The sequence below is a fragment of the Mytilinidion resinicola genome (assembly GCF_010093595.1).
Source record: "Mytilinidion resinicola strain CBS 304.34 unplaced genomic scaffold BDZ99scaffold_16, whole genome shotgun sequence".
NCBI lineage: Eukaryota > Fungi > Ascomycota > Dothideomycetes > Mytilinidiales > Mytilinidiaceae > Mytilinidion > Mytilinidion resinicola.
Genome location: NW_022985452.1, coordinates 915,743 through 930,144, shown reverse-complemented (window position 1 = coordinate 930,144; position 14,402 = coordinate 915,743). Strand labels below are relative to the sequence as shown.

The 14,402-nt window shown below is 50.8% G+C and overlaps 5 protein-coding genes across 5 annotated transcripts; 1 reads left to right on the top strand and 4 right to left on the bottom strand.

The window, feature by feature from the left end:
* Positions 1–2,097: 2,097 nt before the first annotated feature.
* BDZ99DRAFT_95771 (uncharacterized protein) lies at positions 2,098–3,369 on the bottom strand. Its single transcript, XM_033729068.1, has 3 exons — positions 2,423–3,369; positions 2,260–2,372; positions 2,098–2,203 (listed from the first exon to the last, which is right to left on the bottom strand). Exon 1 carries the CDS (start codon positions 2,968–2,970, stop codon positions 2,557–2,559), a length of 414 nt encoding a protein of 137 aa, XP_033573439.1. The 5' UTR covers positions 2,971–3,369; the 3' UTR covers positions 2,098–2,203; positions 2,260–2,372; positions 2,423–2,556.
* A 1,602-nt stretch (positions 3,370–4,971) lies between these two features.
* On the bottom strand, positions 4,972–5,745 carry BDZ99DRAFT_466046 (uncharacterized protein). The gene is made up of 2 exons (XM_033720683.1): positions 5,126–5,745; positions 4,972–5,051 (listed from the first exon to the last, which is right to left on the bottom strand). The coding sequence occupies exons 1-2, from the start codon at positions 5,423–5,425 to the stop codon at positions 5,034–5,036; spliced, it is 318 nt and encodes a 105-aa protein (XP_033573438.1). The 5' UTR covers positions 5,426–5,745; the 3' UTR covers positions 4,972–5,033.
* A 2,952-nt stretch (positions 5,746–8,697) lies between these two features.
* Positions 8,698–9,588, bottom strand: BDZ99DRAFT_95544 (uncharacterized protein). Its single transcript, XM_033729067.1, has 2 exons — positions 9,283–9,588; positions 8,698–9,230 (listed from the first exon to the last, which is right to left on the bottom strand). Exons 1-2 carry the CDS (start codon positions 9,580–9,582, stop codon positions 9,045–9,047), a joined length of 486 nt encoding a protein of 161 aa, XP_033573437.1. The 5' UTR covers positions 9,583–9,588; the 3' UTR covers positions 8,698–9,044.
* A 715-nt stretch (positions 9,589–10,303) lies between these two features.
* BDZ99DRAFT_573982 (uncharacterized protein) lies at positions 10,304–12,172 on the top strand (the record flags this gene model as incomplete). Its single annotated transcript, XM_033728337.1, has 4 exons — positions 10,304–10,432; positions 10,487–10,539; positions 10,608–11,721; positions 11,774–12,172. 4 exons carry the CDS (start codon positions 10,304–10,306, stop codon positions 12,170–12,172), a joined length of 1,695 nt encoding a protein of 564 aa, XP_033573436.1.
* Positions 12,173–13,904: 1,732 nt separating this feature from the next.
* BDZ99DRAFT_394586 (uncharacterized protein) lies at positions 13,905–14,270 on the bottom strand (the record flags this gene model as incomplete). The annotated part of the gene is made up of 2 exons (XM_033715905.1): positions 13,905–14,099; positions 14,202–14,270. Coding segments are annotated over 2 exons (264 nt in total), but the record flags the coding sequence as incomplete, so codon positions are not given.
* Positions 14,271–14,402: the final 132 nt, after the last annotated feature.

Below are 14,402 nucleotides of genomic sequence, written 5' to 3'. Positions count from 1 at the left end.
GGCGGTCTAGTTCGTAGGTGGCTAAGAATACGTACTCCGTTAACAGTTAATGTAGAGGCTAGACTAATGTTAGCCTTCTCCAGCCACACCGCAACCTTAAAATATTTAAGGTTGCTGAATGGCGCTAATCTACTCTAAGCCTAACCTCCTGCTGACTCAGCAGTGGGACTTTGCGACCCAAATGTCGCCTTCTTGCATGCTCCACCGTGCTATCATTTGATTCTTGTCGCCTCTAGGTTTTTTTTGCATTGCCTTTTTAGCCTTTCCCGACGCCATGAGTCCTGCCGACGCCTAGTTAGACGACATCTTTGGCGCCGGCGGCGCACACGAACCCCCTTTCTGCCAAACGTATCTGCAGACTACCTCGCCAAGCCGAGCAAAACAACGCCCTTATCCTCCTTCGTCCCGTCGCTCGCGCTTCGAAGCGCACACGCTCCGCCCCCGCTGAGATGAGTCTGCCGCCAAACGGTCCTGCCCTGAAAGCGCCTACAGACAACCGCGCGTAGAAATACTTCTGACTCGCAGTTCCAGACTCGAACCTGATCTACACCGAGGGCTACACAAATGAATACAAGCATGGAGACAGAAAGTGGTGGGGCGCTGAACAAGGCTCCAGCACAGCGGCGCAACCGGCCCAAGCCTGTTGTCTCGCGGCATTTGGAAAGGAACGCTGTAGATGGCGCTGATCCAAATGCGACTCCACAGGCGACTCGACCCGTGGTTATCCCGTCGGCTGGCTGACGTCTGCGACCGACCTAGTTGTAGAAGGCCACCAAGAGCTTCGTCGAGGCAGCTCCGCGCCTGCCGTGTCTTGACACCAGAAAGCTGTCCCTCGACATCAGGATCTCCTCAACGAAGCGTACGTTACAGGTCCCCGGAGTGGTCTCGTGAGACAAACGCTGTTCAAGAGGCAGAGCGTTCCTAAAGGTACAGGCGATCGATGCGTTGAGCGACTCACTCTCCTGACTTTCACGTCCTTCCAGTGTTGGAGTTCGGGGGTATTAAAGGCTTAACTCGGGCGCGCTCGCGGAAAATACATGGTTCTCTGTTAGGGTTGCTGTCGCCGGACGGCTATCATGGTGATGATGGGGAGGTTTCGAGCGTCTCTTGCGTACAAAAATGGAGGTGTGTTTGACGTGGCGAGCGTAGCAGTTTAACTACTTTTGGGGATGTAAGTACTTGAGCTCTCTAGAGGTATCTCCCGGCGAGTAGCACCTCATCCAAACCCTCCGACATGGCGACGTCACCCCTTGATATCAAGATTACAACGCGCGACGAATCGCCCTAGGGCCTGCGAAAATGGAGCCGGAACCAGCACCCAAAAATTGTAGAAGCAGGTCCAATGCGATGCGGCCGAGCAATAGCAGTATAATGTAACGTGATTTAGGCAGCATCGCCTAGTTGGATGGATAGGGTACATATATCGATTTTGTCCTAGCGATGGGTCATTTCCCTTGCAGCATGTGACAGCGCGTCCGTACTGCACCTGGGGTCCGATCTGGGAAGTGTTTGAATATATCCTTCCACTCCATGGCCATGTTCCTGTACGCAAGTAACCGCAGGTCGTCCGACTCCAACCACTGTACACGCGTTCGTTGGCGAAAGCGCATATCGCCTCTGTTGAACCTTGGACCAGGGCCCATAGCATAAGGCTTGTGTTTTGCTGTGTCTTCATCTCTATCCTCGTTCTCGTCCTCTTCGCCCGTATAGTTGTCTGGGTGGTCAGCGCCATAATTCGCAGCATCGCTGTTATTCTTCTGGTCTGCACTGAGCACTGTCCAGCTCCGACGAGGACGTGAGTCTGATGAGGTAGGTATATATTAATAATATATCTTTTTATTAGTATATTAGGCAAAAAACCTTTATAATCTTTATAAGCAGGATCGCGAACACAAGTTAAACCGGTAGAGGGCGGTTTCCTAAAATATTATTAACTATACGCGATAACTAGATTAGGGCTGTCTATCTATTATAGGCGTTTATAAACCCCAGTAGTATTAAGTTAATATCTATCTTTCCCCGGCTAAAGATTTATTGTGGCTTATATTTAATCGCTAGAAGTTCCTGTTTAGTTATCTAATAAGAAGCACTGTTAAAGCTAAGTCTGCCCGCTGAATTATTAGATATATATAAGAAAGGTAGTACTAGTAGCTTAATATTGTGATGTAAAGAGTATTAAAAACCGTTCTGGCTTGTCTCTTAACTATTTCCGCGGTTAGTGAAGTAAGCCGTTACCACTTTCCCTGAGATATCTCGTACCTTCGCTCTCGAGACGAGCTGTCGTATGATAATGCAACTAGACTTTGGGATGGCTCCATTTGTATATCGTTGTCTGAACTTCCTCCATCGCTATGCTGATTTTGAGACGAGTCCTAGACAGTCATTAGCCGTATTCTCTTTCATCGTGTCTAGAAAACCCAACCATCAGAGTCCTGGACATTGCTTTGGCAGAGTGACGCGTAAATCCATTCCTTGGCACTTCTTGTGCAAGCTGGAGCGCTGTAGTCCTGTTCGACGCAGATTTATGTAGCGCCCAACGGGACAGTACCGTGGACCTCATGAGCATGTCGTTGCCAGTGCATCTTGTTGTCCAAGTCGACCTGACAGATTGCATCTGATAGATTCTCCTTTCCCAGCATTTGCTAGGTGCTTTCTCTTGAAATGTTTGCTGAGATCGCCAGAGGTATGAAACGAGTATGTGCGCAGTTCTGTCGGCAGATTTTCGTTACCCAGGCAAACGAAACATATCCTCGGCCTCGTTTCCTTGTACACAGACACCTTGGCTGCCTCGAATGCTTCTTCGTCAAGCTCTATTTGGCTCTTAGCCGGCGGGGTAACGTTTACGCTCCGTCGCTTTGCTCGAGTGGGGTGCATTCCGCCCTCCTCAACCCCACAATATTCCGTGACGGCTTGGATGGCTCTATTACGCCGGCGTATCTCTGCTTCCAGAGTGACTCCCGGCGGGGCCATAGTAGCGTCGACCAGCTTCGCGAACGGGCTGGCGGAGGCTTCCGCAGAAATCGGCTTCTTCTAGCCCAAACTCGACCAAGCAATGGGCACTAGCGACGTCTTCTACGCCCCGGAAGTGACAGCTACATCCGCGACGTCTTCAGGCGCGGTTGCGAGTCAACTGAGCCTTCCCAAAAACCTCAGACCCCAACTAGTCCTCCACGACTACCTCCGTTAGCTTCCTCTGAAAGAACATCCGCATATCACACTGCCTTCAAGATTCGTTGATACACCTCGCCTCTGCCAACAGACGAGACTAGACAAGATACGTGCGTGTGCTTGAGGAATGATGGAATGGCAGCTAATGATGGCGATTGAATAGATATTGATACAATGTCACGCCGTTCTCTGGCGTCCTTGAGCGAGTAACTGGACTGAATGTCACCAGCATGTTTAAGCAGTTGCTGGGTCGAAAGAATTCGTACCAAAACCGAACGCGCTCAAACACTCCTCAAACCTTCCTTCGAACTTAAAGCAGCTTTATCCCACACCTTACACAATATCATTCGACAGATGCAGCTCTTGCAAGACGACATACTACCGCCTGATGGGGAAGAGGGGCGAGGTGGCGGGTATGATGGAAGAGAAAGCGAGCGGATTGGACAGGAGTGACAACAAGACAATTCACAACACAAGACGAGCCGCAAGACGCAGTACAAGCTTAAAATAATACACAAGTTGAAACATTGCGAGCTGCGCAGGACGGATGTGAGAACCAGGCACAAGAGGTCAACATTGACATTATAAAGCTCAGGGCGGCATGCAAACAAGCGTCAGAACGTATCTTTTCAAGCAAGAGTATTTCGGCTCTAACATGATCCTAACTGCGCTTGTCCTTTCTATCGCCCCAGCGACTCTGAGGTTCAAATTACAGCGAGCAGCGTACTTACGTACGACGAAGCCTTACTCACTCTCATTCTATAGCACCAAGGGCGATAGGCTCTCCATTAGGCATCTTTACTGGGTTAGCGTAATTGGACAGTTCAAGCGGGGCGGACAGTTTAATCATGCGAACAATTCAATCACGACATAGGATCCTGTTTGCACGATTCTCCCGCTCTCACGACCCTCCCACAACACCTACCTCACGATTGCCAGCCCACAAGGCGCAGATGGATCATGAAGTCACAAGCTACCGACGCACAAGTCACCGACACCGAGTTTGCTGCCAACAGCAAGGTCGCCAACAGCAACCCCGCGAAGCTCGCCGAGATTATCAGCTCACGGCACCATGATGAGCTCATCGCGTAGCAAAGATCTTCATTACTAATAGACGGGATATCTTCCGGCACTAGGGTAAGCTAGGGAATCGTGCAAGCCGGGGAATCGTGTGAGCAGATCAATCGTGTGAGCAGATCAATCGTGTGAGCAGATCAATCGTGTGAGCAGATCAATCGTGGAAGAAGTAGTAGGTTCGCGTTGCATGTTTTGCTCACAAGCGCGTTGCAACAGCATCAGTTTTCTGCGAAGATAGTGCGTAAAAACTCCAACAGAGCAAGCATAGATTCAGTCTACGTTTCCAAATTTTTGGATATCTGTATCAAGAACCCTAATCCCGAGGACTATCCTTACAAAAACCTCATGTTCGCCAGAACAAATTCCCCCTATATCTCTGCTTGACTAACCGTTCTCTTGCGAATCAAATGAAGTTTCACTCGCTTCATTAAGAGGCTGATGCAACCGCTTTGGATAAAAAAGGCGTCTCCACGGTTCCACCTCGAGCACCTTCAACGCTCATTGACATGGTTCGGCCTGGCCTGGTACGGCGACGCCCTAAGGCTGGTTGTATAAATGGGGTATTCAACGTATTTTCGTGCACTTCCTGTGCGGCGGTGCGAAGCTGAGCCTTTGTGAGAATAGTACCGGCGGTGATCGGCTGGACCACGCTTGCCATGGAATAAACCCGCGGGAATATGAGGTACGGCTCGTCCTCTACATGGTCAGCATTGACTGGCGAGACAGTCTGCTCTCCTTCCTTGCGATCTGCAACCTGAAATTCGAATATCTTCCACTGGTGGCCAAGCTCATGGGTGTACTGGAAAGTGGGTTCAAGCCTTTGCTTGCCGTACTGGGCGGACCGCCAAGTCCCATTTGCTTGCTCTAAGAAGCTTTCTAGCTCCTTTTCGAACATCCCAACAATATCCGGGGCTATGATATCGCAGATACCGACTTTGTTAGTCAAGTCATCCACAACTGAGTATATCCTGTGTCTTGCTTCCCCCTCTTGCTCCTCAGGAAACATTGACATAAGTATACCTCGAGCAAAAGTCTCTTTCTTGGTTTCGATAACCGCTTGGCGGTTTAGAACCGTTCGGATTCTATCGCTGCTATTGCTGCCGTCCAATAGATATACGGGCTGAAATATATGCTTATTAACCAGCCTCGCAAGGTTTCCGAGGGCTGTTGCGATCCGCATCTCTTTCGCAATGTCGGAATTTGATGTGGGTAGTGGTATTCGGTGGTTGAAGATTGTGTTTTTGTGCAACTTGGTCCAATGTTGCTGTACACCAGATGAGAACTTAGATGTGAGAGAGAGGGTTGGATAGGCGCACCTGGAGCATATGATCTGGGAGATCCTGTCTGAGAAATTTTGCTACAAACAAAGTTGCCGAATTCCACAAGTTCTCCAATTCGCTCGCCCTAGAGCAACATTGTCAGCTATCGAAGTTGCCGCAGATCTCAAGTTGCTTACATAGTTGGCAGATTTATGTCATGTAGAGGTGCAGAGTAGCTGAGTAATTCCTTTAGACTTTCATCCGTATCTTTGAACTTATTCTGAAGAACTTCATGCTGACGCGTAGACTCCTTTAGTAGCCCTTCCAGCTCAGCTACCCGATTCTGGGAGTCGCTCAGTTTCTTGGAGGTCTCGACTGCATTTGCCTTCGATTTCTGTAGCTGATTTTTCAGGTCTCCAATTTCCTGCTCTCTCTCCTTCAATCTGGATGTCTTTGTATCGTGCTCAACTTTGAGCTTCCTGCCTTTTGCAATGGCATCATCCCGCGCAGTTTTGAGTTCGGCGTTCTCCCCTTCTTTGCCCTTTACCTCGGTTTGTAGCTGAAAAATCTTATTTTGGAGTGCGGCATTTTCGTCCTTGAACTTGTCGTACATCTTGTTGTAAGTTGACAACGCATTCTGCTGTTGCGTAGAGTGGTTTTCCGTTTGGGTTTTCAAATGTGTCTTCAGCTCCTCGAGTTCATTTTCCTTCGCTCCAATTTCTTTCTTTAATTGGGGGACCTGATCAATCAAGTGGGAGAATGCCTGGAACCCGTCGTTTGAGGTAAGAAAGTCGATCGCAGCTTTGAAATCTTGGGCTATACTGAGGGAGCCAGACAGGGATGTGATGCCATTGATGGCCGAGCCGGCTTGGGCAGACGTTTGCTTCAGCGCCGTAGACATTGTCGCTTCTGACCACCAGCAAGGATAAGTCCGTCCTAGCAATGGCTTTAAAAACCCGCGAGTATTGAACAGACTTTGAGGCTCAAGAGATACGCAAGCCTGCTGTGCTCTCGGAACCAGTAAAGTTGCTCTGTGGACCTCCTCCTCTGCTCACCGATGCCCTTTGCCGCAGACGCCGCGGACAAATATCAGTCACCAATTAGGAGTGCGCTGATGCTTCGATTATGCAGGAAGCATCTGTCGTGACTGGCCATCACGTATTGTTATCAACAATTCTTCAAATGTGGCTTACAGGAGCAATTAAGAGGAGAAGAGTGGGGGTGCCAGCGCGAATTAGTGGTTGCGCGGATACGGGAGGCATACACGTACATGAACTGATGCATGTCACTCCAACTACAGAGGTCGATTGCAACGGGAGCTTAGGCAACAACGATCCGGTGGGCCGCATCGATAATCCTTTACCCCGCGCTGGGAACCAATAGTTGCCATTCCACATAACCTTGGAGACGTGGTGGATTGTTACTAGGCCAGGGCGTGCCCTATCTCGATGTCAACTCACCAGGCAGTAACGTGTCAAAGCGCTGAAAAGCGGGACACGGTGCTCCCTAGCCAGTAAAAGGCTGGCAAATGTACTGTACTGCAGTCCGCGGAAGGCAAACAGAGGACCTCAAGTGACAGGTGCTCTTTAAGGTGTTTAGTGTCACAGGTGTGATCTGAGTCGCGTGCTGACGACGAGTGGAAACGCAATCTCGATTCAGCTAAACGTGCAATGCAATGCACAAAGCTACGCCTTTCTTGCACCCGCTTTGCTACATGCGGCGTGCCCACCTTAACTGCTCAGCAACATAGAAACGTTGCGCCAATCGTACTTTGCCACATAGCACTAAATGGTGCCATCACTGTGCCGCAGAGGATGGATATGCGGGCGATGCTAAGTAGATATCTCTCGCTTCGTAACTTCCGTGTGATGCCGGACTCTCAAGTGCGTTCTCTCAAGGAGCTAGGCCTCATTCAGCTTAGCGGCTCCTCCACCCCCTCCAGTCTCACCGAAGCTTGGGGACTCCCACCTCAATGCCACTCGACTTCTTCAAATTTCCAGGCGAGATCCGAAACAGGAACTACGTAGCTTCCGTGTGACGCTAGACTCTGAAGTAGGGCTTGGTGGAGCATGGGGCGTTCTCGGAAGGAGTGCATTGGAGTGGGGAGTACGGGACGGGACGGTACCGGTACGGCCGGCTCAGATCACTGCATGAAAGTGCCGAGTCGAATGCTAGGTAGCTAAGCGAAATGAGACCTTACTCGAAATCGATGCTTATCCAAAATAAACATCGAAGCCAAAGTCCGCCGATCGACCGAATCGAGCTATAAGGACCTTGAGGAGGCACGATCGAAGCGTGATGCAAAGAGAAAGCCACCGCAGGCAAGGTAAAACGTGGTCGTAAGCGCAAGAGTCCTGTGGCAGAGGCAGAGGCGGGTTCGTCGGTGCCAAAGCTATCTCTACATCTTCCCCTCGCCATTCAGGCAGAGTTAGAAGGCTGCCGTCTAGTCAGCGCGGCATCTTTGTCCGTGTTCGAAACATAGGTCACAAACAATGCATCGAGTGCACTGTATCCGTTGTGACACCTCTTGTTTGGTGAAAAGCGAAGGCTCAACCACAGCGACACGCCAAGGCTAGCAACAGCAGACCTAATTGGTAGACACGTCAACTACAGGCATGGTGACTGTTCGCGTATTGTCTGGCTAACAAGCGTCGTCACTGAGACTGGTTTCGTTTTATCGCCCAATCGTCACAGTACATCAGAACCCCTTCGAAACAGCTGAAGGACTCTCTTTAGTCGTGCCTATGCGGATATATCTACTATCTGCCGCGATTTCTTGGGGGGCAGATCGATCGTTATCTGCAAACCCTACCGGAATAACATGGAAGGATTGCGACCTTTACTAGGTCTAAAAGCCACTTCAATCGTCAGGTCTTTCACAACGGCCTCGCCCACATTGAGTCTTCAGAAAACAGCCCATAGTCACTCTGGCTAGCAGAAGGTACGAATTCTACTTTGTCAAAGATCGATCTCTGCCTGACCCTGACGTTAGGGGAAGGATCGGCCGGCCAATCACGGAAAGCCTTGGACAACGAGAGACGACCGCCGGCTTCTGAAATTATGTGGTCAGAGAAGAGATAGTCCAGAGATCTCCAGAATTTCGCGTCGGAGCGTTGCCTCCATGAAAAAGAGGAAGGCGACGTTAACAATCAGTTCTCGACGCCCACAGGACGATAGACCCGTGTCCATAGTTCACCAACTTAAACGAGCCTTGATGGTGTGGATGTGATCCAGGCGAGGGCGGCGGCGGGAGAGATAGATAGAGTGGGTGTTGACTAGGTAAAGTCGAGACAGGCTTGGTCGTCGCGTAAGAAAGGTGACGAGTAGCTACAGGAAAGAGGGCTATAAGGTAACCCCTCGTGCTACGTATCACTATGCAGCTACAACGGAGATCTCTCACCAGTATTGAGCCTTCAGTGCTTTTACTCTGATGAGTTTTTGATTCATATATTCTCGTAATCTAGATCGTTGTCTGCCATACGCTTCGTTGCTCTCTCCTCTTGCTCAACATATCTTGCTTCATCGCTCGAAGTGATCTCTTCAGGAGGCGTTTTCGACCTCTTCCTCTTCTTGATTCCAGGGAAAATAGTATGCCTGACAAGTGCTTTCTGCCGTTTGATCTTGTTTTCTGCAGTATGAGACCCTAGCGGAAGCAGCTGAATCTGCCAAGGGAGAATCTGAAAGGTGCGCGGCGAGCGCCATGCCTGTCGACGATGATTCCTCCGCCTATGACGATGTTAGAAGCTATTGAGGGCGAAGTAGGGTGCTAAAAGCTTACCGGCGTGTCGGCCGCCAAACCCTTTAGTCCACATAAGACCCATGGTGATTGTGATTGGTTGAGTGGTGGTGGTTTTGGTTGATGAAGTGCTTTGAGGTTGATGAGGTCGTAGAGAGGTTTGGTAGAGGTGGTGCAAAAAGAGCGGCAAGGTCGGTATTTATTGCCTTCAAAGGATTGTGTGACCTGGAAGCTTGCTGTCGGCAGCTTGTTGTGCCCAGAGAAGTGATGAAGGCCAAGCCAGAGCCAAGCCTCGTTCTCATTCCCACTTTCCAACCTCCACCCCCAGGGATCGGGATGCATCTCGATGATCGCATAGCCACATGCATAGCCACAAAATGTGGCGTCGGAAACGTGGGGTTTCAAGTGTTCTAACCGCTTGTTCATTTTACACCTCCTCGCCAAGGCCTAGAGATCCTCGAAGGCCCAGCACTCAAAAGAAAGGATCCTTTTGACACGGTCGAAATACCGACTCCGAAAATCGCAGTTCCGCAAATAGCATCGCGAAGCATTTTCCATTCTTGGAAGGCTAATCAAGAGCAGCCAACAGCAGAAGGCAGGCATTTCAAAGCCTGTACGGACCTCTCAATCTATACACAGCCTTAACGGCTTCAACGTATCGACGGGAAGCACGCATAGAGGTCACGAATCGATGCACTGATGAATGGCCATCGCCATCATGTTCCTTACAGACGCAAGTTAACGAGCGAATGGACAAGGCTTCAGCTTCTCACGATATCAATGCAACACGTCATCCACGAAACAGTTTCAGCTACTAGTAGGATTCTAAAACGCCATTATGCACTAAGCATCCATAGGAGCGACGGAATGTCCAAGCAGCATAAGCACTGCTTTGCGCCGCCGAGACTAGATTTCCGCCCCAGGTTTCTCAGCCTTCAGCTTACTGAGTAGCCACTACTAGGGGCCATAACCTTAGGATATGCACCAAAGTCCATGATGCCTTTCCTTCTGTTTCATCAGTCGTCACTTTGTCTTCTTCTCTTGTAGTGTGCCCTTTCGTAAGATGCCAGACCGGCAGTCGGCAGAAATCGCACACGATGGCACCCCTGAGCTGAGTCAGAAACAAGGCTACATTTTGTACCTATGCCATTTACTATCAGCATGGAATGCGAGGTCTTATGAGTTTGCTGCTGTTCGTTTCCATTGACGCCCACATCCCCAAGCTTGTCTAATTTCCCTCAACTAGATTCTGTTCACAGCCGCTGCATATCCGGGCGGTTTTCGGGCTACATCTTTCGTGTAAGCTCTGTATCTTCACATCTTTCAATCAAAAAGCCCATTTGGGAGTATCTAATGTCGAAAAACAGTGGTATTACTATAAGTCTCGCTGCCATCCTCTTCGCTTCGGCCGTTGGAAAATGGATCGACCACGCCCCATCGCGTTTGAGAACACTCCTAGCGACCATCATCATCAACAGATCCACCATTATCGTCTCCTGCTTTGGTTGGTTCTTGATAGTCGGCGGGCCCAGCACGAAAATCCACGGGCGAAGTTCTCCCCTAGATCAGGACTCCTCCTTTGAACTACGAGGAGCACCAAAACACATCGTCTTCGCCTTTGGCCTAGGCCTCGGTATCATAGAAACCCTCTCCCGAAAGGCAAATGTAATCTCGATGGAGCGCGACTGGGTGCCTGTACTCGCGCCCGAGACGGGCGCTATCCACTTCACTCTTACGCAGGTCAATGCCACGATGGCACGAATCGACATGATCTGCAAAGTGCTCGCTCCCATCGTCGTCTCAGGCTTTCTTTCCATCGTCCCATCGATCCGATATGGAGTGGTAGGAATCGCGTTGGCGAATATACTAAGCCTGTGGCTAGAGTTCTGGACAGCCCAGTGGCTTTGGAGCCAGTGCCATACCCTGCGGGAACCAAAACTGCCCGTGATCGCAGAATACGACTGCAACGGCGACCCTATCAGTCACGCATATCCTTCCCAGCGCGGGAACACGTTCTTGGCTCTCTGGATTGAAAGCGTCCAAGCATGGTGGCATGGGTACATCCCTAGCCTGCGCCTTTTCTTTTCCACCGAAGTCTGGATCTCAACGATAGCAATGTGCATGACGCACGCTTCCGTGCTGTCCGTGAGCGGCAGTGTGATCGTGTTTCTCTTGAATTCTGGCTACTCCATGAAAGTAGTGACCGTCGCCGAAGCAGCCAGTGCCATTTTCGAAGTCGGTAGTACATTTGTCGCGCCCTTCGCCGTCCGGAAATTATCGCCTATAGCCTCGCCAGCGTCACATAAGTTGCTCCGCGTGTCTTCCAAAGACGACGCATCCGACTCCTCCGTCGAAGAAGAAGACGTGGAGTCAGACGTGGACCCCGATGACTCTCTCAATCACCATAAAGCGGGGCCGGATATCAACAAGGGGATAACGCGGCTCGGTCTCTGTGGTATCCTCTCAATGGCGTTAACCTTAGTACCACTCCCTCCCCAACAGCTCCTGGCCAAAACACCGCTAACAACCCCAGACCCCCACCGTCCCCCTCTTCGCCTATCTAATCCACCACCTCACCTACCCCATCCCCCCATCCACAGACTCGCCCTCCCTGACAGCCCATCCCTTCATATCCCTCTCCATCGTCCTCCTCCTCTCCGCCTCGCGCCTCGGCCGCGGCCTCCTCCAGCTCTCGACCCAGCAACTCGCGCAAGCCCGTGTGCCAGCGCACCAATGCTCCAGCTTTGCGGGGACGGAGGTCGCTTTCGTCAGCGTGTTCGGTCTGAGCCATAACATCGGGACCGCGATCTGGAGCGCGCCAGCGCAGTTTGGGTGGCTGGCCGCTGGGAGCGCGGTGGCGGTGGGGATGGCGGCGGCGGCGTTTGGGTGGTGGGTTCGAATGGAGCGGAAGGGGGGGAGGGCTAGGTTGTAGGGTTCTAGAATTAGAGGTATGATGCTGAATATTTGATCTGTGCGTGTACGTTTTTGCTGCTACGTGAAGGGGTTCTAGGACTCAGGAGTCGTCGTTCTGAGCAATCTTTAAGGTTTTGAGCAGTGGGCCGTGGAGTACAGTTGAAGTAGACAAGTGTGAACGGATCGGCAACTAGGCATTGCTCATATTGGAAAAGAGGTGCCTTACTTGGTCGGATGCCTTGCTCAGCGGCTCTGGGGGTGCAGATTTGGAGAGGAGGTCTGCGCGCGAATGATGTGGCATTGAGGAATCGCATCCTTCCCGCTTGCTGTTGACAAATGAGAAGGATCAATAGGTCTAGAGAGTGAATTAGGAGCTGAACGACGCTTGAAAGTTTTATGTGCTGCGCTTAAAAAAGGTGCAAAAAGATATTAGCATAGTTGACTTTTAAGGGAGCAAAACCCCAGGGCTCGCCGTAGTAAGCCCACCACTTTTCTGTGGCCGCCGGAAGAAACCCCTTGGAAGAAGTTTTTGAAGCGATCAGTCCTCGGACCATTTAGATTTTCTTGTTGTGAAAGCTCTGGAAAATAATGGAAATATAGACTACCTCAGAAAGTAAATTACCAGAACCGTGCATCTTACGCACTATCAAGCCACCGGCTCTTACCTTGTGGCATTTCAAGTGGCTTTTCGTGGAGGTGCACGGATTTGTTCGGGCTGGTCATCAGGAAGGTGCGTTTCACTGTTTAGGATGGAGTGCATCAAGCATCCTCGCAAACACGGAGAGCCACCTGGTCTTTGAGAAACGCCTAAGATAATGTGAAATTTGTCCTCATTGTCGGTCGCGTCTACGGCTATGATGTCTTTCTTTGAGGGGATGAAGATCGAAGATAACTTATAGCCGGTCACGTGAGTGACACACTTTCCAACCAACAAATCTTACCAGAGTCGAAGATATAATAGTGAAGCCCATGTAAGTAGTTGGTTGCGCTGTGGGGGTACACAGTGGCTCTACTGAAATAACAGGTGGGCTACAAGGATATCGCCAATGTATCGCAGGTTTGGATCCCCAAGGAGCGGCTCGAGTCTCTAAGCCCTAGTCCACGTCCAGTTTAACTATGATGACGTTCGAGCGTAGCTTGAGCAGGACGGCCTGGGCGACAGTGCCATCGTCATTTGGTGTCTCGCGTTGTAGCTTTATTCGAAGGTTATGGTGTAGTCCTGACTTGGAGTTCCATGACCTGTACATTTGTTTCGTAGCCGATCCGCAGCCAAGTGATGGCTTGAAAGGCTACTAGGCTCGCAGTCAGCGCGAAGCATAGTCCTGCTTGGGAGTCTCGAGAAAGTTACATCCTGTTTCAGTTTTCATGCTCACACTGTCAGGCCTACCCAATCGAGAGTGGCTTCGTGATTTAGTATTGAACCAGTGTTTGCTGTGGTCAATGATAGAAAGTCACACAAGCGTAATAGGAAACAAACATGATAGGAGAGTGACTTTTAAGACAGCCGGAACCCTCCCCCAAACCCACCCAGACCCTATGTACAGTGAGAAGAGGACGGTCCGGGTATGAGACCCCAAATGCCCAACAATGACCGTTCGTGGCAGTATTTTAGGGATAGATGCCATCGATTCGCATCTTCAACGAGTTTCATCCTTCGTAGCGCCCCAACGCTTATCCGCATTGCGACCCATCATTTCATCGGGTAACACACAGCATACAGCACGAATCCCACTCCCAGCCTACGCGCCACTCTATCGGCCAGGCAGACCCCCGGCTTGTGCCATGGCGGCATTCTGCTCCTGGAAGCGCTCTCCTAACCGCGTCTGGCTCTTGAGATGTTTGTCTACGCAGCGCATCACACAGCTCTCTTCCCGCGAGGTGAGCGACTTGGTCTCGAAGCTGTTGATGCAACTGTTGAAGCAGTTCTGGACAAGGTTCGAGTAGACCTGGGCGCCGGATTCGTCAGTGGTGGTCTTGGTGCCGGAATGGAACGGGGAAGAGTCGAAGCCGGCATTGGGGATTTGAGGCGGGGGATGAAACAGTCTTACGTTCATGAACTCCTTCATCTGCTTCTTTTCCATGCGGCTTTGCAGCTCGCGCTGTTCTTGTGGGTTGAGTCTGGGTTTGGTTAGGAGGGCGGCGGACAATGAGAGGCGGTACGCACGCGTCCATTCCAAGAATGTGGTGAAAGCTGCTTTGTAGGGTCTAAGGCAGGGTCGTACGAGATGGGGAGTGTGGGCGAGAGGACG

Excerpts from the sequence above, each read along its gene's own strand:
- BDZ99DRAFT_95771 (XM_033729068.1), bottom strand. The coding sequence starts at position 2,970 with ATGGCCCCGCCGGGAGTCACTCTGGAAGCAGAGATACGCCGGCGTAAT.
- BDZ99DRAFT_466046 (XM_033720683.1), bottom strand. The coding sequence starts at position 5,425 with ATGCGGATCGCAACAGCCCTCGGAAACCTTGCGAGGCTGGTTAATAAG.
- BDZ99DRAFT_95544 (XM_033729067.1), bottom strand. The coding sequence starts at position 9,582 with ATGCATCCCGATCCCTGGGGGTGGAGGTTGGAAAGTGGGAATGAGAAC. Across the intron at positions 9,231-9,282 it reads GTTTGGCGGCCGACACGCCG|GCGGAGGAATCATCGTCGAC; the intron begins GTAAGCTTTTAG and ends ACATCGTCATAG.